General features: G+C 42.7%; 3 protein-coding genes across 7 annotated transcripts; 1 reads left to right on the plus strand and 2 right to left on the minus strand.

Moving 5' to 3' along the window:
• On the minus strand, nt 1-7,624 carry LOC128763545 (rho-related GTP-binding protein RhoU-like). The gene is made up of 3 exons (XM_053872437.1): nt 5,696-7,624; nt 3,673-3,731; nt 1-1,491 (listed from the first exon to the last, which is right to left on the minus strand). Exons 1-3 carry the CDS (start codon nt 5,892-5,894, stop codon nt 1,036-1,038), a joined length of 714 nt encoding a protein of 237 aa, XP_053728412.1. The 5' UTR covers nt 5,895-7,624; the 3' UTR covers nt 1-1,035.
• slc19a3a (solute carrier family 19 member 3a) lies at nt 6,321-12,293 on the plus strand. The gene is made up of 7 exons (XM_053872438.1): nt 6,321-8,599; nt 9,387-9,622; nt 9,696-10,107; nt 10,271-10,349; nt 10,513-10,705; nt 11,412-11,553; nt 11,648-12,293. The coding sequence occupies exons 1-7, from the start codon at nt 8,327-8,329 to the stop codon at nt 11,792-11,794; spliced, it is 1,482 nt and encodes a 493-aa protein (XP_053728413.1). The 5' UTR covers nt 6,321-8,326; the 3' UTR covers nt 11,795-12,293.
• On the minus strand, nt 7,849-26,263 carry agfg1a (ArfGAP with FG repeats 1a). Of its 5 annotated transcripts, XM_053872435.1 has the most exons (15): nt 26,082-26,263; nt 25,934-26,020; nt 20,248-20,341; nt 19,163-19,278; nt 18,243-18,405; nt 17,506-17,668; nt 16,614-16,733; nt 15,422-15,584; nt 15,203-15,285; nt 14,897-14,983; nt 14,091-14,243; nt 13,924-14,018; nt 9,881-12,578; nt 9,682-9,812; nt 7,849-9,616 (listed from the first exon to the last, which is right to left on the minus strand). In XM_053872435.1, the coding sequence occupies exons 2-13, from the start codon at nt 25,975-25,977 to the stop codon at nt 12,519-12,521; spliced, it is 1,341 nt and encodes a 446-aa protein (XP_053728410.1). In that variant the 5' UTR covers nt 25,978-26,020; nt 26,082-26,263; the 3' UTR covers nt 7,849-9,616; nt 9,682-9,812; nt 9,881-12,518. The 5 variants fall into 5 exon arrangements, with proteins under 5 accessions (XP_053728410.1, XP_053728408.1, XP_053728409.1 ...); XM_053872433.1 differs by having other exon boundaries at nt 16,614-16,661; nt 25,934-26,263; XM_053872431.1 differs by having other exon boundaries at nt 7,850-9,616; nt 25,934-26,263.
• Nucleotides 26,264-26,671: the final 408 nt, after the last annotated feature.

Raw genomic sequence — 26,671 nt, forward strand, 5'->3', positions numbered from 1 at the left:
TTATTGTCTTGTAATGTCCCAGCTCACTTGACGTGGGCACAGAGTTGGACCCACATAAATGATCATGTAACACACGGAACTACACAAGGCACTCACACCTCTCTGCTGCCCCACCGTTGATCGCTCCACCAGGGGAGCAGATCTAAAGTCAGGCCACAGGCTTCTGAAAAATAAGAAGCAAACATAGCATCTTTGGCGTTTTCACCTCACTTGCCGTTGATTTGGGAAATGACGTGCTGTGCAGGTAGAAATCTAGTTCAGGCCTCAACTGAGCTGACAAGCAGCCGACTCACCAGTGATCTGCTCTGACACCCTGTTGTCCCCCACAGAGGTTTGATGCAACAGCGTGATGATAAGTGCAATTTCAGTGGCACCACCCATTTGATCATTTAAGCAGTGATTTAGAAAATGCTGCTTTAAAAACACATCTCGTACCAAACAAAGCACAGCGGAATGAAAAAAAACCTGTGCAATAGAACAAGATTTGTTTATATGATCAACTGGTCCTGACGACCATCCGGACAGTATCGTTCCTGCCGGTGGCCAAGATCTAATGCAAACAGGTGGATACATTTCTACACGCCGCGGCTTAAAGGATATATTATCATTAAGACATTCAAATCCACATGGTGTCCTGAAAATCCAAGAAAGCTCATCAGATGACGTGAGTTAGGAAGGACGGTGCAGCTGTGGCTCTTAAATTCCTGTTTCCTTTCCATCGCTTCAGATGTTTTGTCTGAACTTCAGCGTCAGAGGCAAACACACACTGTTAAAGAAGCGTAGCAAAATGTGAAGTCCATCAGCTCGCAAAAGGCTTCGTGAGGTCCTTGATTTTTGGCAAAAAAAGGTCACAGTTCAAAGTGACTCCTGGGAGCAGACAGTGGTTTCAGCCTCCAGGTGTCTGCTCTGGTTTGGCACCTGACTGTGTGCAGAATCCAACCAGTGCAGCTGTGAGTTTCTTTGTGGCCTTCTAATGGGGCTTTTGACGTCCCTTCAGCAACACCCCAGCACAGTTCTCCCCTGGTCTTGGGCTCACTACTGAACACAGACGTATTTCTTCCACCAGGACTTGGAGAGCGTCTTCATCTTATCAGCCGTGTTCCTCACCTTCCTCTCACGCCGCGCCCTGCGGTCAGATTCCCGGAGCCCGACAGAGATGGCGGCGTCAAACACCTCCTTCAGGTTCTTCTGAGTCAGTGCCGAGCATTCGATGTAAGTGACAGCCCCGATTTTGTCCGCCAGCGCTCGGGCGTCCTCCTCCGCCACGGGCAGCTCTCGCCGCCTCGCCAGCTCGATGAGCACTTTGACGTCCTGTCGCAGGTCGCACTGCGTTCCCACCAGGATGACGGGTGTGAGGGGGCACCGGCGTCGGATTTCTGGAAGCCACTTCTCCCACACGTTCTGGAAGGAGGCGGGACTGACCACGCTGAAGCACAGCAGCAGAGCGTCCGTGCGATTGTAGCAGAAGTGGCGCAGTTTGTCAAACTCATCCTGAAGAAGCAAAAGACAGACAGACACATTCGATGATCTCATTTTCATGTCTCTACAGTCAATGCAGTGCGATTGGTGGCGAGTTGAAAATGAGAGACTTTTTGTCAGAAAACGCGTGTGAGAATTTATATTGGAGCCTATAAGGCAGGGTCACAGTTGTGTAGCTCACTTGGAGAGAGACAGAGAGAGGACCAGTGTGCCTACCAAACTGGGGAAATCACTTGTCTGGGAGGCAGCACGTCCCCAGGGTGAGCAGAGACAGACAGTTCTTCAGGCTCCTCCCACTCCCACTGACACCACGGACTCCAGGCTTCATCATAGAGTAATGACAGATTTTCAAATATTGTCCCACAGTCAAGGAGCGTGGCTACATTTCAAGCTTCGATTGGCCTTTCTGCTGAAAACATGGACGAGCTATGAAGATTGAAGATATGAAGGTACTGCAGGGCTTTTTTTTTTCCAACTTCCATTGAGTTCTAGTCGGAAAATTTGGGACCAAACCTGGATTACCTCTTAGGCTCAGAACAGTGCGCCATTCTCCAACCACTGAGCACACAAGTGCACCATGACATGAAAGCCATATATAAAGCCAATAATCTCCATAATAACACAGCGCCTGAAGGCTTCTGCCGACAGAGGCCTGCCCACTCATTTTTATCATCAGCTCTTGAATGAAACCTCTGCCAGACTTGATGACACAGATTGCGTCTCCAACCCTTTCTCCTCCTTGTTACATAATCGATGATTTTAAAAGGTGCAGGCTGGATAACTGGATCTGCATGCGAGCGATGTGGAGTTTTCATGAGACCGTAAAACAGGCATCTCTGCTTTGTTTATGGGCCCCGCAGGCAGCTGTTATCATTTGAACTGCAGACTTCATCTGTCTAGTATTCACGCTCGCACAAACGCTCTCATCTGTCCTCATCTGGCACCGGCACTGCTCCTATGAAACAGCAAGGGCAGAGCGCGGTCTTGAGTCTGCCCGCGCTCACCCAAGCGTGTCCTCCTGCGTGCACAGTCGGCCACATGCTGCGAGGTTTTTACGTAAATTGGGAGCTTGATCAAACAGCTCCACACACTTCAGAGCCGAGTTGAACTGGCAGTGCCCATGCGGCTCTATTGAGGTGGATTATGAAACGGCACATGTGCCCCACAGACGTGCTCCCTTATCCGGCCTTTTGTCAACATTGTCACTAATCTTGCTCGTATTCTATGAAAATTTCATTTTCCCTCAACGTGTCCAGGCAGCCCAACGAGCTGCACATGTTCTCTTGAAACTCAGCATTTTAGATTGAGATTGACAGCAGTGAACAGGAATGTCCTTTTTGATACATTAGCACATTTTCTAAGGGCAGTGACAGGCGGAACGCTCACTTACAGAGTAAATGAAACAGATTCTTCCAGCTTTCCATCTTCATTGCCGGGGTTCAAACCCAGGGCATAGATTTTTATTACAATACATCAGTAAATATTTCATGAAAATCTCTTCTAATTTCTACTCTGCTGGGTTGTGACTCAGATCAGCTGCCACTCGGTGAATCCAAAAACAAATATGAAAGCGGCGCTAATATTTTTGATGTGCAATAGTGTGCACGTGTTTGACCGTCGGCTTCCTGGCGAAGGTGTTGTGAATGACCCTCTGTCCGTTCTGCAGCGAGGAAATCAGGAAGCCGAGCCATTGAGACGACAGCGGAGAAGACAGTGAGACGGTCTCTTCACTGCCGCGTGCAGTTTTGAAGTCACGCCTGTTGCTTCCTTCAACAAGGCTGAAGTTATTTGTAGTCACTGTCGATGTGAACTCTGCTGTCCACCGAGTAGTTACATGGGGAGGAAACCAACGACTCTGGAGTCCATTTGCTAAAGCAGTCATATTCAGCAGTGCCTTCCCTACTGCTAAGAACGAGCACAGCGAATATGATCTCCACCTTGGTCAGGAAGGGTTCATTTAATATTGGATACTGTGACCTGAAACAAAGAGTATCTGTTGTGTTGGAGTAAAGAAATGTTTGCATTATTGGCCAGTTAAGCTTCCCTGAAGCAATATTTAGAACAGTTGTTACGTTATGTTAAACGTTCAGTTAACGAAGGCTTCAAGTTTGTATCAAATGACAGCCCTAACTACAAGAAAATGTGGGAGTAAAAACGCATATGCTGATGATGCCTTGTGTTGCAGTGGCTCACCTGTCCTGCCGTGTCACACAGCTGCAATCGCACTGGGTTTCCGTCCACCTGAACCACAGCTGCGGAACAAAACAAAGCACAATAACTCAGGCAAGTGGACCTAGAAATGGACCTGAACCTCCACACAACACAATCATCAAAGGAGTAAACAAAAGCTCGCCCACCCACCCTGCAACCACCACAACACTTTGGTGTCAGGCGGCGGGGGGGCATTGTGACGTCATCCGTTTTGACAGTCGACATAAGTCCAGAGTGAAGTGTGTTCTGTGTGTGGTGCATTTTATTTGTTTTGCGACTCTCATTCCAACTGGCCTGGTTTCTTGGAGGAAAACTACATGAGTCATAGTGCTGGCACTTTCATTAAAAGGTCATTCATTCTTCGGAGCACAATAGCGAACAGCAGGCGCATGGAAACATTTATGTTCCGCCTGGAGTGTCGAGTCGACTGCAGCAGCTGATCAAAGACTCACATGGGTCCACTGGAATCAAAGAACCACTCCTGCACAGTGAGCCACATGTTTGTCTTCAAACCTATTTCATATTTGTCATGTTTTAATGTAACACGTTATTCTTTTGCTTTCATTGAACTTTAATTGAAATTCTGTATATTCAGCATTAGATAGCCTGACAAATCATCCCATTTTTTATTTCCAAAAGACAATTCTGACTTGAAGTTTTCAATGAAAAATGTTTATTTATGTCTATTTTACGACACTATTTTTTCAAGTGGGAATGTATGATTAATAGAACGTGTATTTCTGCAGTTGCGACTCCAAGGGCTACTTCACAGAGGTGAGATTAAAGTATAAGGTTTAGGCAGAAGCGCAGCAGAGGCACATGACACCATCCTGCCACAGACGTTCCCCATTCAGGTGCGTGGAGAGGACAAATAAGGCAGCGTAACTGCTTCCAGTGAGCTGTGTGTCGGTGAAGAAAAAAAGACATTGTGTAATCATTCACTAATCCCTGACAGATTATATTCCTTCTTCTCCTTCTGGACGAGAACCTGCTGTGACTGTCACCTCTTATCAACTTCCACCCGCGGAATTGTGTAACTATTAAACGCTGATTCCGGGCGTCAAACGATGACATCACTGTTGCGGGCCTCCGGAGCGCACAATTGCTCTGTGTCAGGCAGTGCTGACAGACAATCTGAGCTACGGAGCTGCTGCGACAGATGTGGCCGGTCCAGTTCAGAGGAGGGGCCTCCGGGGTCAAGGCTGACAACAATAGATAGAGTTGTGCAATCCTAAACCTGTGAAGCAGCGACTCTATAACCAGATCTCAGGGGACACCGCTGTGCCTCTTCATGACTCTAGAGACCAAAGACGGGCCTGTGAACACCCCTTCCGTACGCTGCTACTTCAGATGCAAAGGTTGAACACCACTAACATGATTCCTGCTTATTTCAAAACGTTGGCTCCCTGGAGCACTTCAACTCCCGCCCACTGCTGGATGACGGGGAACTATTGATGCATATTTGCAAAACCATCCTCAGATTCTTGCCCGCACACGAGCAATTGATTGATGGTGAAAATATTTAAAAGGTGTGGACCGGTCACAACAACTGTGGTGTAACAAAAACGTGAAACTCATTCTTGAGCAATTGTTGGATGATTCTCAATAGGGACCGGATATGAAAGTAGATGATATATTTCAGTTTAGATTATACTGTAAAACACAATTTTTAGTTATCTAGTTAAGGAAAAAGTTGAGTGTAAAGGCTCAGGATTTGGAGAGAGGACACATGACTTTAATGGTTGGCCAACTCTATCAATGATAGAAAATAATTGTATACTTTCGTTTGGTTTACTTTCATTTAACGCTTTAATATTAACCAATAACAATATCCTGTACAGTCCGTATAATTTCCATTCACACTTAACATGTATAGAGCACAACTCACTTCACTCGGGAAATATTCCTAACAGCAGAAGTACTGTACACGTCGAGTGTTCACTCAAAAGAATGGCTTCCACTGAAGCCAAAAGTGACAGAACATTCCGTGTCAGACCGCACTTACCCGAAAAGTCGTCGAAAGCCGTGGGCACGTACTTGGTGGGGTACCCGTTGGTGGTGTAGCTGACCACCAGGCTGGTCTTGCCCACCGCTCCGTCGCCGAGCAGGACGCACTTCAGCAGCCGCTCCTGCGGAAGCCCGAGGCGGGCAGGCTGAGGCTTGTGCGGAGGCACCGGAGGAGCCATTGTCCTTCCGTAATCCATCGAGGCACGATCTCTGCGCTTCACCGTTCTCCCCTGCGGGCTGCAGCCCAGGCAGCCACCATCGGAGCGGGGGTTTAGGGCGGGTCGGGTCGGTTCCTGGAGAGTTGTGCGGCAACTTGCTGCTTGGTTCCTGCGAGCTTCTCACAGGTGTCCACACCAGCGAGCGTCTCTGAGGCGAGGGGCGGGTCAGAGAGCGTGTAGCTGCAGGCTGATTGGACGAGTCCAGCCCAGCCCCACGCCCAACCGAGCCAATTCAAACCTTGGATGAATTCGACACGAAGGAAAGTCATGAGCATGACATGATTTCGCTAATCGCGTTTTCAACTTTTTCTCCCTTTTGTCATACTTACCTCTCCTGTGAGCATATTAGCGAGATGACAATGAGACTCGCAGTAGTTGGTGTACATTTCTTACAGTGTTACCTTTTGTGCTCGTTTGTTTTGACACGTTTGTTGAAAAAACAATCAACTTCTGTTAAACATTCTTTCCACACAAAGCTCGCCCTTTAATCCTGCTTCTTGTGTTGGTCTTTGGTTATTCTATAAGCGTTGACAAAACAGTAAATATCATAGGTGATGAAAATACATTTTGTGTAAATCACTAAAAAGAGTAAAACTAATGTGAGGTATTCTCCTGTATGTTATAGGTGATGCATATCCTACTGTTGGGTCATACTTTATTTTGAAGGGAGAGGAAGTGACGTTTTCACTGTTCGTGTTGTTGAAGTTGGCGACCGGGAGTGCGTTGCACACTTGGGAGAACTACAACCTCCTTGTCATCTTTCGTGTCAAACTCATGACACGGCTACACGAAAAAGAAGGCAGATGGATTTGTTTCAGGTTTAGACCAGGGGTGGCCAACAGGTGGTCACAGCCTGGCAGCTGAAGGGAGCTCAGGTCAGCCGTGGCACATGACAAAACACAAATGAACTCGGAGAAGATAAAAGCCTTTGCTCGCTCATAATGTTGCGGCTTGAGTTGGCAAGCTCGGACCGTGTACACCAACCTTCATTATAGCGCCCATTTCTCACCCCATATATAAATGTATATATATATTTGGCCTCTTCTTAATGAATTGTTTGTACCATGAGTATTATTTGCTTGTTTGCACTTAAGCGTGTGGCACTATGATTGTTTCTGTGATTTGGAGTTTGGTTCTAGCAAAGATCTCCACGTGCATATGTCAATTATCATCAATGTCTGAAACATTTTGGACAGCTTGTGTCTTCTTCTGTGCTCGAACTTCCCTCAGTGGAAAGCTATGCCTCATGTCTGCAGTTCACCCGGTGAGACCAGACTTGTCATCAGAATGACAACAGTCTGGTGACCAAGTTGGACACGACAGTTAATATGCAGAAACTTTGGACCCACTGCGACCTTCTGACCCAATTTCAGAGCTGCAATTTGGGAGGGAACTATTCTGTAATAATGCTATCATCAGAATCAAACATATACAGAATGAAATCAGGAAAAACGCAACATAGGTTAACAAGAGTTTTTTTTTTTTTTTTTTTTTCTTAAATCAGGATGCAGCGGCCCCAGAACCCGATTATAAGAGCTACATTCTGATGCACCGATCGATGCTTGTTGATCAAGCTTTATATGTGAACATTTCCTACCACCGAAGAAAGAAACGGTTTGGCACAGGTGTCCTTTATAATATGCTGCCATCTAGTGGCAGCATATTGTTAAACCTCTCCTGTCTCCTCACCGGACCGTGTTCGGTCACCTCCAAGGCTGGAGCGCGCACTCCAGGGTTTAATGTCCTTTTCCTCGGCTGGAGATCGGACAGGGATGAGTCGAGTCTTGGATAGAGCGTTATTTCGGTTTATTTCTTCACAGCTCGAACTTGACACGTACCGGGCACTTCTACACTTCTTCTTCCCAGAGAGACGTCAGTCTCCCGGCAACCCCTCCCACCCGCTATTGAATTCATGATGTTGCCGTTGTTGCTGAACCTGACGCAAAATTACACGAAACAAAAACTTAAAAACAACTTGTTGGACCCTGTGAACGCCAGGAAAATCGAAGAAAGTCGAATTCTGGCGATTCCAAAAAATTGGTCCTGAGTCAAGGCCTTCAAAATGCCAAAATATTACATTTTTTCAACGTTAAAAAATATTTCTAAAAAAAACAAAAAAAAAAAACAATTGAATTATAATGAAGACTGGAGTAACAGCATGTACTTGTTTTATTTGTCCTTTGCTGTAAAGGAAATCAATATTTTAACTGATGCGACTGTATTGGTGGTTGGTTGTTGTTGACTGTTGTGGAGGCACAAATGTGAACTGTGCGGTACACTTTATTTTGTTACATCAACATTAAACCATGCAGTCTTTAATGCAGTATACCGAGATAGAACACTGGAAACAGACTTTAATAAATAATTGACTGCTTAAGTGTTTAGGAACGATATCATTATCACTGTTTTCGATGGAGACACGTGTGAATAGAGCTGTGTCATCAGCCAGTTGCTCTTTGACCTGGTTGTTAATTGACAACCAAAAAGGACTCTACAAAAGCCCACAGGGCGAGCGCACCTGGACACAACACGCAATCATGCAGAGAGGAACTAAGTGGAGGTCGGACTGGAAGTATCCCACTTTTCTGCTGTGCACCTATGGATTTTTCACCTCAGTGAAGCCCATTGAGCCCTTTCTACTTCCATACATGACGGGTCCGGACAAGAACTTGACGACAGAACAGGTAAAGCAGTGTTATTGGTGAGATACAAAACTTGTGCATACCATCAAGTCACAAAGGTGATGCTCTCAGGTCACTATGGAGTTTACCAGTGTGAGTAAATATTATTTATTAGTACCTACTTGTTGGTTTCTGCTTTGCTAGATTAGTTTTTGATATATTCTTTTTACATTGTTTGCACCGAGGGGGTAGCGCTCAAATCTCGTACACTGTACAAGGACAATAAAGGCTTTTCTATTGTATTCTATTCTATGGTCAAGGTCTCCTCCGTCTGTCATCGAAGCTCAGTGATGCTACCGCCACCTGCCGTCGGATTGAGCTCATTGCATGAGTGAATATTCATTTCAACCAACATCAACATTGTAAATGCTTTACATGACAATTTAGATGCCATTTCAATAACTATGCCATAACATGGCGTCGTTGTTACATTGCACATAAATCAAGTCAATATTCCTTCTTCGTCATATAGAGATTGAAAAAAAAGTCGAGTGAAGAACAACAACTCTTGGAATTTCTGCCCTTTTTTCCCCCCACTTTTCCATATTTTTTCCAAGCACTAGTAAACTTGTGCCTGTGTGAGGTTTTATGCTTTGTTGTGTCTTAAACAATGTCATTATATTGAACACGCAGGACAAAATATGGGTCCTTCAAAATCATGGCACTAAAACCAATACATTACATTAGACCTGAGATGTGGTTAAACCTTTATGTGTCATGGACAAAAAAAATCTTAATATCAAATATATCTCATATTGAACACATACAGTAAAATGCTGCTTATTTACAGGCCACTAATGAGATTTACCCTGTGTGGACGTACTCCTACCTCTCTGTGCTGGTGCCGGTCTTCCTGCTTACCGACTGGCTGCGTTACAAGCCCGTAGTGGTCTTCCAGGGTGTGACAGTCTTCATCACCACAGCACTATTGCGATGGACCACAACTGTTCCTGCCATGCAAGTGGTCCAGTTCTTCTACGGAGTGGTGACAGCCAGCGAGGTAGCCTACTTCTCCTACATCTACAGGTGAGACCGCCAAGTGTTGAAAACCTGGAAAACCATTGTGAGAAAGTGACATTTGTTACCTGCTCCATAACAGCATGATTGATGTGAAGAACTACAGGAAGGCCACCTCCTACTGCCGTGGGGTCCAGCTGCTGGCATACACGGTGGGCTCCGTGCTGGGCCAGCTGCTCATCAGCTTCACACTGATGTCCTACAACAACATCCTGGTGTTCACCATGGTTCTGATTGGCATCGGACTTTTCGCCTCGCTTTTCTTACCAATGCCAGAGCAGAGTATGTTTTTCCACCCCAAGAAAGAGCAGCAAGAGGAGGAAGAAAAGGAGGACGTGAGCGAGAATTCTAAAGACAAGTTAAGTTGTGGTCGAGTGTTGCTAATGCTGTGGAGAGACTTCTTACAATGCTACTCATCGAGGCGGCTGCTCTACTGGTCGGTGTGGTGGGCCATGGCCACCTGCGGATACAACCAGACTGTGAACTACATACAGGTGGGACATTTGACTGCCATATCGACACTATGAGCCCATTTCAAACTCACCATAACAGTTGAAACGGCTATTTTAAATTTATTTAAAGGCTATTCCATTAGCGTTCATCTCTATTGCTCCAATCTGAAGTTATGCATCGACAACAATGAGTTCTCTCCTCCAGGTGCTGTGGGAACATCAGCAGCCGTCACAAAATCTAAGCATCTACAACGGCGGCGTGGAAGCAGTGTCCAGCTTGTTAAGTAGGTGCAAAGCCTTCATGAGTCTTTCTGCAATATATTTCCTTCTTTTTTCCTTTGAGAAGAATCAAAACTTGGTTAATGACGGGGCAATAAAGTAAAAAAAATAAAGTTCTCATTTTCCGACCTCTGACCAGCAGAAAGGGAATGACATCACTGTTTTCAGGCGCGGCAACAGCCTATGGCATTGGTTTCACTCAAGTCAGATGGGAGCTGTGGGGCGAGCTGGCTCTTGGAGGCTTTTCTGGGCTGGCAGCCGTCGTGCTCTTCCTGATGACCTTCATAGGGAACATCTGGGTCTGCTACACAGGCTATGCCGTTTTCAAGTGCCTGTACATGCTGCTGATAACAATCGCCATGTACGTTTTTCACTATATCGGATTCACACCTGAATAATCTGCCTCATGAGGAGTTCAAAGGACGGAAGTTGAACAATCTAGCAGGCTTGATCAACGTGTGTCGGCCTTGGAGTTAGGTCTGACAATGATCACGCCACTTTAATACTCAATATTCTAGAAATGGCCTCCATCCTTGGAACTTCTCTCAGACTACAGTCAGCCAGTAAAACAGGTTGCACGTGGGCACATGATGTCAGTGTGTGCTGACTCAACACAAGTGACACATACTACACAACTTCTAACGTCCACTTCGGTAGCTTGAACATTTTATTAAGAGGCTTATCTTTAACCGCTCATCTTATTCGCTCATCTTTAACCTACCAAGACCACCTGAGTGGACATAACATTTTTGTCAATGAGTGGTGATGGGCTTGTCCTCATACGCAGAGCCCACTAGATGGCACTCTCTGCTCTAGAATATATAGGTTTGAACCAACACCAGCCACTGAGTTACCAATACGAGGTCACTGTTTCATGAAGCCTCATGAACCCATCACTTGCTGATGAGGCTTCCCGAAACAGTGTCCTCATTCCGGGTGCCCACTAGATGGCACTACACAACAACCATTTTAATGAAACTTCACATCAGTCTCAAACCATAAGCGCCATCAACTGAGCAATACTGGCTGCAATGTCCTGCACAACACTGAACTTGAATTTTCAAAAGGTACCAGATTGCAACGGATCTGACAATGGACAGATATGCACTGGTGTTTGGTGCCAACACCTTCGGAGCTTTGGTTCTACAGACCATCCTCACTTCTGTTGTTGTGGATCAAAGAGGGTTGGGTCTCGACATCATTTCTCAGGTGAGTGCTGAAGAAGTCATGCAGTATAAACATCTTAAAGAGATCCAAGCTATAACTGTAATCAGAAACTAACCATCAGGTGTTGACTTCGCAGTTCACCATTTACTCCAGCTACTTTGCAATCATTGCTGTGGTGTTTTCACTGAGTGGCGTGTTGACTCTTTGGAAAGCACGAAGACACAATAGAGAAGACATTCCTCCAGACAAAAATCAAAGCCCCATCCAGGAACACAGACTGTAAAAGAAACATCGATTGCAACCACGAAGATATTTTCAAATGATTCAGAGCGACGGTGTGACCTGCCAAAGTGGTTTTGTCATTTCTTAATTAAAATTCATTTTAATATGTTTACAATAAATATGTACACTGCATTGAAAATTCAGTCGAACCTGTTGAATTGTTGATTCCAGTTCATCCTTGAACATCAGCGAGACGGATGGCGACCAAGTCCCCTACTGCCGCCAATAAAACGTGCATTCTTGCTAACAGAACATTTTATGTAAAATTGTCACTAATAAACAGTTCTCAACAAATGCAGTTACCAGCAGTACCAGGTATGTTTTCCAAATGACTCATTTGTCCTTAAAAATCTTGTGAGCGTGATACAAATACCGATATGAACAAGAGCAGATGTCCTTAAAGATAAATATATACAGCATTGCAGCATTTTGAATAGAATATACTGTTCCCAAATAACTTACGTTTCCAGCTGTTTCATCCAACAATAGGCTCAGAGTAAGTCAGTTCACAGATTTGAAAGAGAAGAGGGGATCAACCTCTCCCTCTGCACATGCTGTCACAACCCTCATTCAATGTTGCTTGTGACAAACCGTGATAGGAAAAATACAAATCCTTACAAACATTGTGGGTTTTTTTTTAAAGCTACTGGTGAGACAAAACAGTGCAAGAGGTGCAAGCGCGCCAGTTGAAGACCCTGTATTGAAGAAGCTGACTGGATGGCTTGCTATAAGAATGGGTTTGTGGAAGAGCCTGCGGCTGGATACTGAGGGGGTGGTCCTGCGCCCTAAAAGGAAGACAGAACACCAGTCAGTGGGATAGATGGTGCACTAGATAGTGGGAGGTCAATGACTAGGTATTTTTTAATCATTTATCAAAGGCATCATACCACTCTTATGATGATGCACGAGTATTGTCATGGAATTCCAATTGCACTGTGCCAAATGAAGATTGGTATCTGAACCCTACCCTGAAACCCTTGTTGATGAAGTATTTCCCCCACTGCTGCAGTGTCTGCAGCAGACACCAAACCTCTGTGATACTAAATCATGTCTCGTCTTTCATTGTCTTTATCTTCTCAGCATGAATTCTCTAAATCTGTTCTGCAACATTCTTTTACTCCATTGTTCCTGTCACTCCTAAACCCATGACTTCAACAGGAAGAAAAAATGAAATGAACTGAAGCGAGTCACTTCAAGAGCCAGCTGCTTAGCAAATGACCTAGAGGTACAACCAAACAGTGTTTATGATAACCAACGTACAAATAAAAATTAGCACATTTTCCAGAAAATGAACAATGAAATATGTATTTGCTGAAAATACAGAAAACAGGTGGGTTTGGTTTGCAGTTGAACAGGGTTTGAAGGACTTTGAGCCAGCAGAGGCACTTTCAAACATACAACCACTATTTTAATCTAGTTTGTCTCTTTGGTTTGTTTCGACACACATTTCATTTGATACACGAGTCGAAGATGCAAGTTGTTTTTCTATGATTCACTTTTGATTTGATTTGAAATAGTGGAGTGCGACTAAAAACTATTGTCAGTGCAATCTGTTTACAGACATGAACAAATAAATGGAAACGTAGGCAGATCAGGCTAAATGAAACCGTGTCCTTATTTTCTGAGCTCAATAGGTGGTGCTCTCAGTTTTAGAATGATGTGATTTTTCACAGGTTAAATCCAAAGACGTATGAGCACAGACAGACATGAGCACACTGCTTCATGAAGCCCCATAACGCCGTCAATATAAAAAGCATTAGAAATGTGGTAACGGGTGTCAGGTGAGCATAAGACCAGCCACTGGGCCCTTGCATTGAGTAGTTCTGATCTATACAGTAATTAACAGTATTGGCATGAAGACCCAGCAAAAAAATTATTTACTAAGTACATGGAAAAATTGAAAACACATTAGCACAAAAAAAAAATGACAGATGATAATACTAAACATAACTGTAAACTGCTTGCTGGATCCAAAATAAAGCCCACAATGTCTATGTATCTTTTAATAATAAAGTGGTCACGTTATTTATCTAGTTAAGAATTAGATGACTCAACAATTCCATGATAACATTGAAGTTCAAAGTCTCTTAATTAGGTAATTATTTACTATCACAGCTTCTTGACTCTTACCACGAAAGGATTGCTAGAAACCATGGGTCCGGCCATCACCTGCCCAAATGGAGTCACGACAGGTTTGGCCTGCCCAAAAGCAGAAAAGCTCCCACCTGGAGAGAAACAAATCTGTGATTAATATTCTGCTTGGCACCAGCATGTTGGTCATGTGGGCAGAGACACACCATTTGGCTGCTGCGGGAAAGCTGGAGGCTGTGGAAATGGTGTCTGGCCAGGAAACTGCTGTTGGAAAGTTCCACTAAAGCTTGTCGGCAGGTTGTAGGCTGCAGCATTTCCAAATCCAGAGGGCATACTCATCGACCCTGTGCCGAATGTTGCTGAGACAAGAGATGCAGGTTGGAATTATTGCATCACTTAATAATGCAATTTCACAGATCTCACAGGAGGAGCTAACTAAACACAGGACAATGTATGCGGAAACACACAAGATGATAGGGTTGATGATAGACTAGGATACTGGAGAAACACTATCAAGCCACAGAAAGCACACAGTCTTGTCTGGCAGATAAGATCTGAGGTAAATTAAATCTCCTGCTAAACATATTTATTATTAACCTTGCAGTTTTTTGCCCACTCCACAAAATGTGAAGGTCAAAATGTACATCCAGACTCTAACACTTCTAAATTTAAGCCATGACAAGTCATTTTGATTAGGCAAACCCATTTGTGAATTTTGGTCGAGTTTTTTGTTAAGTTGACCGCACGACACAAGTTTAGGCGCCCTCGAGTGAGGAGAGAAACAGGAAATCAGGAAGATTACAGGAGCTACACAAGCTCCATAATAATAAAGAACAGTCAAAAGATACAAATAAATCTCTCATTTGGAGTCTCACTTTGTATAAAGTCAATGTTTCGAATTGAGAACTAGCTGCTAAAAGTTGTTTTCACTTTAAAAGAGACTGCGCACCAACACTCCTACAATAGGTTCCCAAGATGGTTTTCCACTAACTCATAAAAATACAAAAAGCACCTGCTGCTGCCACATTGGCTGCTCTGCTGCTGCTCTGGAATGGATTGGTAGCTGCGACAGGAGCTACAAATGGATTAGTTGATTGGCCTGCAAGAGAAAAGTAGATGACTAGTATCTTTTGCATGATCAATGAGGCTGAGGCCAAACTTGAGAAAAGTAACCACAACCACACATTTGTGACATGAACATCCCCATTACTAAATAATTCCCATTTTTAATACTAGCTGAACAACAAAGATTAAAAATACATGAACATCATTTTCCCCACCAAAAGTCCAAGTAAAAAAAAAAAAGTAGCCTACTCACCCCCAAATCCTTGAGCCACGCTTGGCACGGCCTGTTGTGCTTGTGTTGTAGACGTTCCTGATTCTGAGCCAAATGGACTGCTGCTGCCAAACAAGTAAGAGCTTTCTCAGGAGCTAGATATAGATAGCACAGCTTGATAGCCAATATCTTCATCTTTATCACATCTTAGAAACAACATGCTGGTGCATGACATGATGAAAACACAGGCTTGTGTGTTACCTTTGGGAGGTGTTGGCGGCATTGTATACGCTGGCGGCAGGTACAGACGGGCCAAACACATTGTCAAGTTCCGCTAGAGCTGCATAGCGATCGCCTGCTGCTTTCTGCTTCTGAGACAACCCACCTACGCCTACTGAGCCTGGGCCGACTGGAATACTACCTCCTGGAAATATAATAACAAACACCGTTTCATAGATCTAATCGTCAAAGAATATTACTAATTTGTGTAACCGGTTTTGAATTGAATAAAATGAGTTTTGTTTTGCAAACGTTGATGGAATGAGTTTGTTATTCATGAGAAGTGATACAGATCAAAACAGGCCAATCAGGAAACATTTACCTTCCTCCACTTGGACGAGCTAAACCTCTGGTCCAGGTCAGTGCATGCTATTGACCAAGACTGAGAGCTGAGTCTTGGCCAGGTCTTACAGTTACTCTGCGGTCAGGAAGCAGGAACCTACCTAATCCAGAGGAGCCACTGAGATTCGGTTTGGACGCAAAAACTAACCGCACATAAAAGTTCGGTTTAGGTTTAGTTTGGTTTTTGTTTAGGTGTGTAGGAGGACATACAGGCTATGTGGCAGAGGAACCAGCAAATGTGATCACAACATCAATACACACAAACAACATCCAGCAGAGGGCACTACAGTAAACTACAAGGGGGAAACTTGTAAAGGGAGAATTGGGCTTATTACAATGACACATAAAAATAGTGACTTACTTCATTGAATGAAACAAGGTGAGTTTATGTAATGTATATAACCCTGAGCAAATATTGCGCCATTTCTGTTAACATTTCTTATGCATAATTTATTATTATTATTATTGACAATAACAATAACAACAATAATAATAATATGTATGCATAACAATAATACTAACACTACTACTACTAATAATAATAATAATAATAATAATAATAATAATAATAAATAAGAAAAGTGAACAGAAATGTTTTTGTGACCCTGTCTGCCTATGAAAGTATCAACTCACAGGTACAAGCAAGGTTCATGGGGTCATCTGCAGCCATCTATTCACATCAGCTATTTAATATTGTGCCTCTTTGGTTCATGAAGACATAGCCAAATTAATTATTATGATTATTGAAGAATTTGATGAACTGGACATTTACTAGATTTACAGTTTCGAAGATTGGTCTTCAGTTGGATTTTATGATGGGAACTTGATCTACCTGTATTTGAAGCTTGAAAAGGGGCCTTGGGTGCTGATTGGAAACCACCTGATGAAGCAGATGAGGATCCAAATGCATCAAAATTAGCAAAATCTGCATGTGCACTTGCATTTGATCCCACTGGAGATGGCCAGACGGATGTAAAATAAAAAGAGACAAAGAGAGATGAGAATAGATATGACTATCAAGCATGGATGAAGGACAAACAAAAAAACAAAAGATGGCAGGTTCAACGCAACAGACGACCTTGGGGTAAGTGGCTTGTTACAAAAAGGTACACAAGCTTGCATGACAGGAGTGATGGGTGAGGTTTAACGCCCCCTGAGAAGCATTCAACTGTGTGTGGAGAGCATTAAATATCAGCAGTAAATCTAAGTTCCTTGGACTCTTGGGGACTCCAGGGATGCTAAGGAGACATTATAGACTGAGGGAGAAACACGTAAGAATTTATATTGGTTGCTTTATGAAGCATAAAGAGACATCCTCTTTTGTGGTACACAACTGCATTTGCAATAGATTTATGAAATTCACAAGAATAAATTAAAACTATTCAGTGATTTGTTGGGGAAAAACATGGATGCCAATTAGCAGTAGAAATGTAAACCAATCTTCCAGATTTCCTCAATGACTACATTTCTTCATCATTTTACAGTTTTGGTTTTGGTTTACACTAAATTCAAGATCAAGTATAAAACCCTCATCATTTTACAAGAAAACAGTTCAAGGCATGATGTAATCAAAGGAAAAGCTTACATTAGAATAGGAAATAGAGACTGAATTCAAACTGAACGAGTGGCTGACCTTCAAATGACGATGAAATTTAAAACACAAAAGACAATCGCACAGATGGTGTAAATGGCTTTTTCTGAGCTCTTTTCCAAGCATTACTTACTTGTGTGATTGTTAAAATGAGCAAAGTTGGCAAAGCTCGAGTTGGTTCCTGGGTTCACGTTAGGCGGTGGAGCAAAAATGTCTCCTCCGAGGTCACTAAGGAGGTCAAACTTCTTATCGTGAAACTGCTGAGGATGGCTTTGTCCACGACTCCCCACAGGGGACTGAGAGACAAAGATAACATGGCTTTACTCAAAAGTTCGCACAAGTTTTCACTCGCATCCACATACTGTAAATATAACTATTTTACTGAATCATCAGCTCTAGAAGGGTTCTGGAATTTTAAAAAAAGTCAACTTAACTCTTCTTAACTTCAATCTTTAATCATTATTTAGTCACCATTAATCACAATTTAATAGCTGACATTATAATTTTCCAATTTAAGGTGAATCTTGACACATAAGCCTAAACATCAAGGTGGAAGAGCTTGAAGGATGAGTGAACTCAGCATAAAGTACACAGAACATGTTTGGGTTGGGTTTCTTTAAAAACATTACAAAAATAATAATAATAATAATTTTTTCTTGATAATTCCATACATCCAGCTTCATATACCTGATGTCTTCATTATGCACCAACAATGAAGGCAGTAATAAAAATAGTGACAAAACGAGGTGTGTACAAACCATTAACTGCTAATGCCTCTATAACAAAGCAGTAATCCAAGCGGTAGCCTGGTAGAGAACTAGGTAGGCTGGAGACCTAGAAGGCACCGAGCGACCATGAATCCAAACAGACCTGATTGGGTGGTGTATTCCGGTTCAGATGTAGGGAGGGGGCAGAATCTCCGAGCAAAGTTTTAAGGGGTCTCACTTCAGGTGTGCTGCTGGTGCTGCTATTTGAGGAGCCAGAAATAGAAGCATGGACTGATGCTACCTTGGCCTGATCTGGAGGTACGTACCTGTGAAAACAACACAAAAGACAATTTGGTAAGCAACATGGTAAATGAATACACCATTTAAAGCCTTTTTAAAAGATGATGCTAGTGGACATTTTAACTGGATAGCTGGAACTAGGAAAAGTACATCAATTAACAATGTACAGGCAAAGCAAATGAAGTATTTCATTTATATTACACATACTACACATTGTGTTATTGTATTGGCCAAAGAACTGAAATACTTTATTTTAATATTCAGTCTTTATTCTTACATTCTTGTATTGACAAAATCACTAAGAGGCACCTCCTTCCACAACTCATAACCTTCGCCATCTTCTTAAGGCCACGAGAACTTGACAAGAAAAGGAATGTGCCCCCTGGTGTGAAACACCACACATTGATCATAATGTACACAGCTGAAGTTTAAATATTTAACTGTCACAACCAGAAGAACAGCTTTTCATGTGTCGTTAACTGACACAATCCTTACTAAACAAGACCACAAGAGATGTTTCACACAGTGAAATCCTGTGAGAAGTTTAGAGAATGTTGTGGACATGTGAAGACATGCAACTCATTCCACACTTTAGGTCAGACACTAAAAGAGACAGCAGAACAATGGGCAGTGGGTGAAACTTCCCCAAATGAACAAGGAAAAAAAAGCACTTTAATGGGTTTTCCTGGGGCAGTTTTTTTTATTTGCCACCCGTGAGAAATTCCACAGCAGAGAGAAAACAAATAACTACACAGTTTGACAGTTTCATTTTCATGGACTTACCATCTTTTCTTTTCGTATTTATCTTGTAAAAACTCCTTTACTTTCTGTGGTTCTCTAAAGTCTGGCACTGAGGTCGATTTTTCATTATAAAGGCCGAGCCAAATGTGCTTGCAAACCTAAAATAAACAGAATAAAAAAGATGAATATCCAAGTTGGATGATAAAAACAATCACATATATTGGATAAACGATGTGAACGCCATCAACAAGTGAAGCATCAGTACTGAGGATCAAGTGAACAGTTGCCATTTACTTGTTTCAAACTTAGACTTCACTTACATGATCCTGAGACCTTCTCGGCCTCAGGGAATAAAACCTAGTACCGCACCAGTGCAAAAGAGAGTTTGGCAGAGCTGTCACTGCTAAAAGAGTATTGATAGAGACATTAAGAAATTTAAGAACAAACAAATACTCAAAAAAGGCAAAATTATAAAGCCAAGAGCGACACCAATTAGATTGACGTGCAACCTTCATATGCACTGGTAGGAGAGATGCTGGAATTCATTTCACATGGAAGTCCACTGGTTCTGGTTACAGGCTTCTAATTCACCTAATTTAGATGCTAATTGCAAATTATGTTCATTAAGGTGGTCAACATGTTTGAGGCACCAGAAAAGAATGAGTTGCGATCTCAATATTTATTCAACAAACAAAAAACTCCAATATGTTAGAGACCATTATACATCCATCTGCGAGTGCTAAAAAAAACTGTTGTCTTCATAAAACCACTTCGAATGATCGATGCCTCAGCCTCAACCTGGATTCCCAGAGGGATTCATTTCATTTCTTACCCTGATCACCACTAAGACTCCAGATTTCAGCAAAGGACCAAGGGTTTCCCTCTCTCCCACTGATCTACAGTACAGAAGCCAAGTGTTGGTGTCCAATCAGCAGTGGGCTATTCGATCAACAAGTTTTGCCATTTTCAAGAGTTAAATAAGTTTACTTTCATATGCAAATCATTTCAACAACCACAGTGGTCAGCTGTAATAACCATGTAAGAAAAGTCTGAATCCCTCCAAAATATTTGCTGAGGAAACCTCAACAGGTTTTACAATATAGTCATTAAGATGTGTCGATGCATACCTCATTGCCATGTTTCTGTAGGAACTCAATTTCCTGTTGTGAGAATGTTGTCATCGAAATGGACTTGACTCTGTTTGGAGGGTTTAATCCACGCCTGTTGGAAAGAAAACATGTGTCAGTACTACTCAAGCACATCAAATCTCTGAACACTTGAGGTGAAACACAGGATGTGGCAAAAACAACCCCCCATATGTGAAATGAGGGGTATTGGAAACAGCAAAGACATCTGTAGCATGCAACTACAACTAGCTGGAAGATTGAAATAATAAATACATTTGATTTAGAATGATGTATAATTATTTAATGACTATACAAGGAAGAGGGATCAAAGGAAACATTAAGCTCTTACATGTGGTAGTAAACCAGAAATGAAGACAATGCAAAACATAATAATTAAATATTAAAAAAAATAAAATAAGAAAATAAAAAGTGGATAGTTCTCCACAAGCTGCCACTGGAGTAAAGCCAGAACACAGATTCTATCATAAAAAAAATCATCACTAAAAGAAAGCCCAATAATCTTAGACCATAAACTTGCATTTCAGACTGCTAAATCTATACTGCAGCCAATCGTAGCGTTTTTTTCGAGCTAAAATGGATAGCTTGATTCAGCAGGGAAGCAGAGATTAAAGGATGTGGTCTGACATCAAATGGATCCTTCTTGGCCTCTTAGTTGCTATCCTAGTTTAAATGAAGCTATGATGGCAGGAGAAGTGGAGCAACCATTCATGCTGTCGGGCACTAAATCTGACGATTCTGACAGGTCAGCTTTTTACATTCTCAGAAAAAAAAATGGCTTAACAGTACTGGCACGCCCACAGAAAAAGTATCAGGGGTTGAATTATTTCTGCTTGTGATTTTAGAATTTACTGTCAGTATTTCCGTGAGCGTGGTGATTTCATCGTGACATTGTCCAACAATATCAGTTTCATTTAATTAAATCAAGAATTCCAGACGATTCCAACATTAAATTGTAAAAGCTGGGGCCAACATAACTTGAAAAGCGAAAAATGATAACAGTGTGTTCCCAAATTTGCGTGACTGGTAAAACACGTTCAGTGCAGTGATTGGACCACGACAAGAAAGAAATGTATCTGATAATTTGGTTGCATTTCAAATAACTCACAAGGTGGATTAAGGTAAAAAGCAGATGGGCACGTGATTTTATCAAAACCAGCATACATTTGCCTCAAATGATAGATGATACCTGATAACACCAAGTTGTAAATAATTAATGTCAACAGCTTCTGAAGATTCAACTCATCAATAAATTGGCACACTGGTCAGATGTACATAATAAGGACACAAGTTCAGCCTCCAGAATTTATCCTGCAACTACAGGCGACCATCTTACGGCTCATCTACGACCATGCGAAAAGCTGTCTGTCTGTTGGGTGAGTTGGCTGTTTCGGCAAGCACACAGTTCAGCTAGTTTACGAAGCTGCCATTTGACACCAAAAAGAGCAACGATACAAGAGAACACAATTGTTAGCTCATTAATAATGAACAAGCCGATGAAATTCAGACACGACTCAGCAGATGGCATAATAGTTGCAACATTTTAAAATGAGCTGTTACTTTGTCAGTTGACAAAGTAAAGATGAATTCAACTTGAAATGTTACAGCCACAATAAACACCTGTCAGTTCAATACTTGACTGACGCCACATTTTTCTTTTTATTTCTATTCAAACTTCACACACTACAGACCTTTACATGTTACGGTACTGAACTACAGTGGTACCTCGGTTTTCAAACGTCCCGGACTTTGAACAAATCGGAGTTCGAACAAAAATGTAGAGATTTTTTTGCTTCTGATTTCCAACGAAAATCCAGAACTCAAACGCCCCCGAAAAAAGCCGGAAAAAACATAACGTGCGCGGACCGATCAGCTGACCCACGACGCGCTTTGTTATTGTGTACAACGCAGCCTCTGTGTGCAGTCGTGTCCCTACATTTACTGACCGTTTTTCTTCATACTGAGGTGTAAAACCTTTCCTGTCTCTGCACTGGACCATGGTCGAGTGTCACAGGGGAGGTGCTGGAGCAGCACTCCAGGGTTTGATGTCCTGTTGTGGGCTGGAGCTGGGACAGGGATGCGGCGAGTCTGGGACAGAGCGTGACTTGGTTTATGACTTTGTCACAGCCAAACTGCACAGAAGCGCACATTCAGAGCTGGACACGCACCGGGCACCTCTTCACTTCTGGAGAGACGTCACTCACTCGGCAACCCCTCCCACATGCAGCGGCCACACACATAGAGGAACAGCCACCTGCAGCAGACACTCTACATTCACTCCTACAAAAGACTATTTTAAGGCTTGGAGCGCATTGTTTCGAAAAATCGATTCAGATTTCGAACAAATCGCTTCTTGAACAGCCTTCTGGAACGGATTGTAGTCGAGAACCAAGGTACCACTGTACTAACAAAGCACAACATGATGGAAGCAATATCAGCAACCACAACTGATGCATGGGTACTTCTTCTTCCAGCTACTTTTGATGGTGAACTAAATAATCTATTCTAAAAAAGAAATATGACACTTAGCTCTACTGTAGAGCCAAATACTCACAGGATTATTTTACTGAAGCCTTGGGTATTTCCCACTTCATAGCTCAACATCTCACTCAATACCATTTCAACAGATATTGGCCAACGTTATGAATTAAAAGGTTAAATTGTGGTTAAATGGTTAAATGTGCATGGGTGTGTTCAAGCGGTGAGAGTGCCTTTAGGTGCGAGAGTGATCAGATCATTTTCATGTAAACAGAAACTAGGTCGAACTCGAAGTGAAATCCCCCAAGGCACAAACATCATCACCAGCGCTCACTATGGTGCATTGGAACACTCTCTCATCTAAAGCACTGCCACGTCAGAAAGAGGCTATTGGGATGATTAGAAAAAGCAAGAGGTTGAGATGAATGATAGGGGGTTCAGATGCTTGAGCTTACCACATTTCATTTCTTTAATACTTAACTACCCACAATATCTTTCTTCAGTTGTAATTCCCTTGCCAGGTTCGGACGTCTAGACAGTGTTTGGGCTGAGCTGACTTGGGGCCGTCGAGGCCAAATGCAGTTACTCCCTGCCATGGGCATTTCTCCAAAACGAGATACTGTGAGAGTAGTTCCTCCTGGGAAGGTCTCCTCCTTGTAAAGGAATGCGTTTACATAGAGATTTACAACTTCTATAAACAACTATAAACAAGAACAACAATGGCGATGATTGTGGTGCATTTTGTGGTGCATTGGGGTCAATTATTTTGCCACTGTGTCTCACACATGAAACTTGCATCTTTTTTCACACAAAGCTCAACAATGACGTTCATAAATCCCCGAGGAACAATTCATATAGGATCGTGGGCGAATAGATGCTTGAGAAAAGGGTGTGTAATTCAATCATTAACTCAGTTTTGTGACTAGGTTCATTACTAGAATATTCCTACATGGGAATTGAGCAAAACATTTATCCTACTCAAACTGCATTGGACACTGTAACTGTGGCAGCACTCACTCGACGAGATGGATAGTGAATAAGTGGATTACACAAGACAATGCAATTACAGTAATAAAAAGATTCCTAAAACAGTGCAGTGCGTACAAGTGTGCAAATGTTTGAAATGACTTTGATAGTCTGATCTGAAAAACAGCATCCATATTATTTGACATATTACATACAATATTTTGCTGAGTCATAATTAACTAACTAATCTAATAATCTATAGCTCATCCATAAGCACTTTCAACGTCATTCTGATGTCAGCGGCAAACGGCTTCTATTTCATCTTGCGTCATCATTACACGCTAATGAACCTTTGCTATTTATAGTCATATGCCAATCCACAAATACACCTGACCTTAGCCTGAAGAACGGATTCATATTATTCGGTTCCTTCAAACGATGGATTAAAAAAAAACAAAAAAACATCCAACTGGAGAGAGGGTGGGTGGAGAAGTGAGTGTGGGCTGTGAGCTCAAGCTATAAAAGAATGCAATTAAGGCACATTAAATACTAATAGCACAGACAGAACAGATGGGAAAAACATCCCTGCAGACCCACTTGTGAAGGGAAATGGAGGGCAAACCACCCATCAGCAACCGTACAACAATTTTGTCATCTTAACTCATCCCATAAAAACTCCAGAAGATTCTTTATCGCACAGCCCACAGGCAGACACACTGAAATATGTTTCTACAAAGACAATGGAAACTGTAACTTCAGAAGGCACTGGACAAAAAAAAAAAAAACACTAAACGGAAGGAAATCATCTGAGTAAGCACAGCTCAGCTACTGTGATTAGGTTAAAGAGGAAGGAGTGATGAGAATGAGATTGAATTATCTGCTCGTCGCCTAATTCATTTTTACACAAACAAAGACCTGTTTTCCAAGAAAATGAGTTGTGATAATAACGTGTTGCAAAGGGAAGCCAACAGCGACAGATCCGTACTTGCAGTGTAAAGCTTGCTTTCAGCAGACCACTGAGTCACTGTACATTTGAAACTGTGACAAGAAGACATGGCAAAGTAGACAGTCTTGTTACCTTAACAGATTTGAAGTATCCGTGAACACAACATAAGACCCTTCCAATTATGTAGCGTTTGAAAGTTAGACTGAGGCAATACATCTTTAGTGTAATAGGAAGAACCGCAATGCTTCACTAATCTGCAAGCCAAAGCTGCAGATGCAGGGTTGCATCTGCCTCAGTGAAGCTTTTAGTCAAAGGCTGGCACAGTCAAATCACACCAGGTCTGCGAGGAAAACATGTTATAATGCACAGACTTGTGGTGACTACACACTGAAGGCCTGTGAGAATACCGTGGTTACTGTTTGTGGGGTCTGATCCGGTAGATGGGCTTTTAAACGGTACGATGAAGAAGTTCACACTGAACTGGATGGGGTGTAAATGACCAGCTCCGTCACAGGATGACCTTAAAACAATCATCATCATCAACCATAACGCGCAGAAATACATATCAAAACAAAATGAGGAAGAAGAACATCTTCCCGAACTTTATTGTCCCAGTTGTGTTCTCAGGCAGGCAGCAGGACTGATGAAGATAAGTGAAGGGAGAATTTGATGGAACCTGCTGTAAAAGGGTGCACGCTCAGTGACATTATTTAGGGAGTTTTGGTGACGTGTTCAATCCATGTCAAGGCTTTTGAGGGAATGTGGAGAGTGTGACGTGCAGCGCAGGTTGTAATTCGAGGATACCTTACCAAAAAAAGGAAACGCCTCATTGATTCTCATCTAGTATTGATGATTAATAGTAAGGTGGGAAATGATATGACAATAAATAATGTGGCAATGGCATATCCGTTTAGCAATGTTGCCATCGTTTTGATTCTCAGTAGAGGTACTCATTCATAAGGCGGCCACAGACGGCACGACCTGGTGTCGGCGGATGTATGACGAGGACTGTGGCCAAAGCAGGGGCACTGCCAACCGCGCGGTGAGCAGACATGCATGTGCACGCCATTCCTGCGAGTAAACGACGAACCTAACCAAACGTAGCCTACATTCAGAGTTAAAGGACACTCCTGCAAACAAAGAAGACAATGACAGACCGTCTTGACACACGGCTCAGCAACTCTATTTCGTTAGCATCCGTATGCTAAGGGCAGCAGGGGATAACAACATAGCCTGCGCCATGTCTATGCTAAGGTCAACCAGCAACTTGGCACTTACAGGATACCGGAGCAGGAGGTGCACACGAAGGAGCCCACGGTCATGTTGGCGTAGGTTGGGCCGCGCTGGTCGCAGTCGAAGCACTTTCTGTTGTGAGGCAAACTCGTCATTTCTCTCAGCATCTTCAGGTGCTTCTCCTCTTGCTTACGTTTCGCACTCGCCGCCATGCTCGGGGATATGTGGCCAGATAACAAGTAGCCAGTGACGACTCTGAATAAAGCGTACGCAGCTCGTTGCCGGTGTCCGTCGGAAGCAGACAGTGAAAGGGAAGGAGGTTCTGTCACAGCGGCCTGGAGACTCCTCACACAAGGAGTGGAGGCGTCACGGGGCGAGTACTGCCGCCAAGATGATGCGTTCATCCACTTCCGGCTTCGTTTGGACCTCGAACGGGGTCTTTTGGTAATTACTGCGTTCTTGATGAACACGTCATCCTGGCGGTCTGGTTTTAGACTGTTACGTAAGTTTCTGTGAAGCTATTGTTTCACACGTTCTAACGCTTCGTCAAGTCTGTTCATCGCTTACATTCAATATATTCCCATTTACCTGGCCATAAAGATTATACGGTTGAATACATCAACAACCAATAATGTAAATATAATGTATGTATAACGTAACTTGTTTCTTGAAGTTGTATTTTTGTAATCTTAGTTAAAAGAGGCCGACAACACGCTTTGAAAGGTGCAGAAAAATGGGAGGGTAAACATTTCGCTTCAACTATATTCTCTTTGAGTGTGGTTG

This window comes from Synchiropus splendidus, chromosome 8 (genome assembly GCF_027744825.2).
Source record: "Synchiropus splendidus isolate RoL2022-P1 chromosome 8, RoL_Sspl_1.0, whole genome shotgun sequence".
Taxonomy (NCBI): Eukaryota; Metazoa; Chordata; class Actinopteri; order Syngnathiformes; family Callionymidae; genus Synchiropus; species Synchiropus splendidus.

Excerpts from the sequence above, each read along its gene's own strand:
- slc19a3a (XM_053872438.1), top strand. The coding sequence starts at position 8,327 with ATGGAGACACGTGTGAATAGAGCTGTGTCATCAGCCAGTTGCTCTTTG. Across the intron at positions 10,108-10,270 it reads AGACTGTGAACTACATACAG|GTGCTGTGGGAACATCAGCA; the intron begins GTGGGACATTTG and ends TCTCTCCTCCAG. Across the intron at positions 10,350-10,512 it reads AGCAGTGTCCAGCTTGTTAA|GCGCGGCAACAGCCTATGGC; the intron begins GTAGGTGCAAAG and ends CACTGTTTTCAG.
- agfg1a (XM_053872431.1), bottom strand. The coding sequence starts at position 26,100 with ATGGCGGCGAGTGCGAAACGTAAGCAAGAGGAGAAGCACCTGAAGATG. Across the intron at positions 14,019-14,090 it reads TTTCCCGCAGCAGCCAAATG|GTGGGAGCTTTTCTGCTTTT; the intron begins GTGTGTCTCTGC and ends GTTTCTCTCCAG. Across the intron at positions 12,579-13,923 it reads TTTCTAGCAATCCTTTCGTG|GGCGCAGGACCACCCCCTCA; the intron begins GTAAGAGTCAAG and ends TCTTCCTTTTAG.
- LOC128763545 (XM_053872437.1), bottom strand. The coding sequence starts at position 5,894 with ATGGATTACGGAAGGACAATGGCTCCTCCGGTGCCTCCGCACAAGCCT. Across the intron at positions 3,732-5,695 it reads GGCTTTCGACGACTTTTCGG|CTGTGGTTCAGGTGGACGGA; the intron begins GTAAGTGCGGTC and ends TTTGTTCCGCAG. Across the intron at positions 1,492-3,672 it reads TGTGTGACACGGCAGGACAG|GATGAGTTTGACAAACTGCG; the intron begins GTGAGCCACTGC and ends TTGCTTCTTCAG.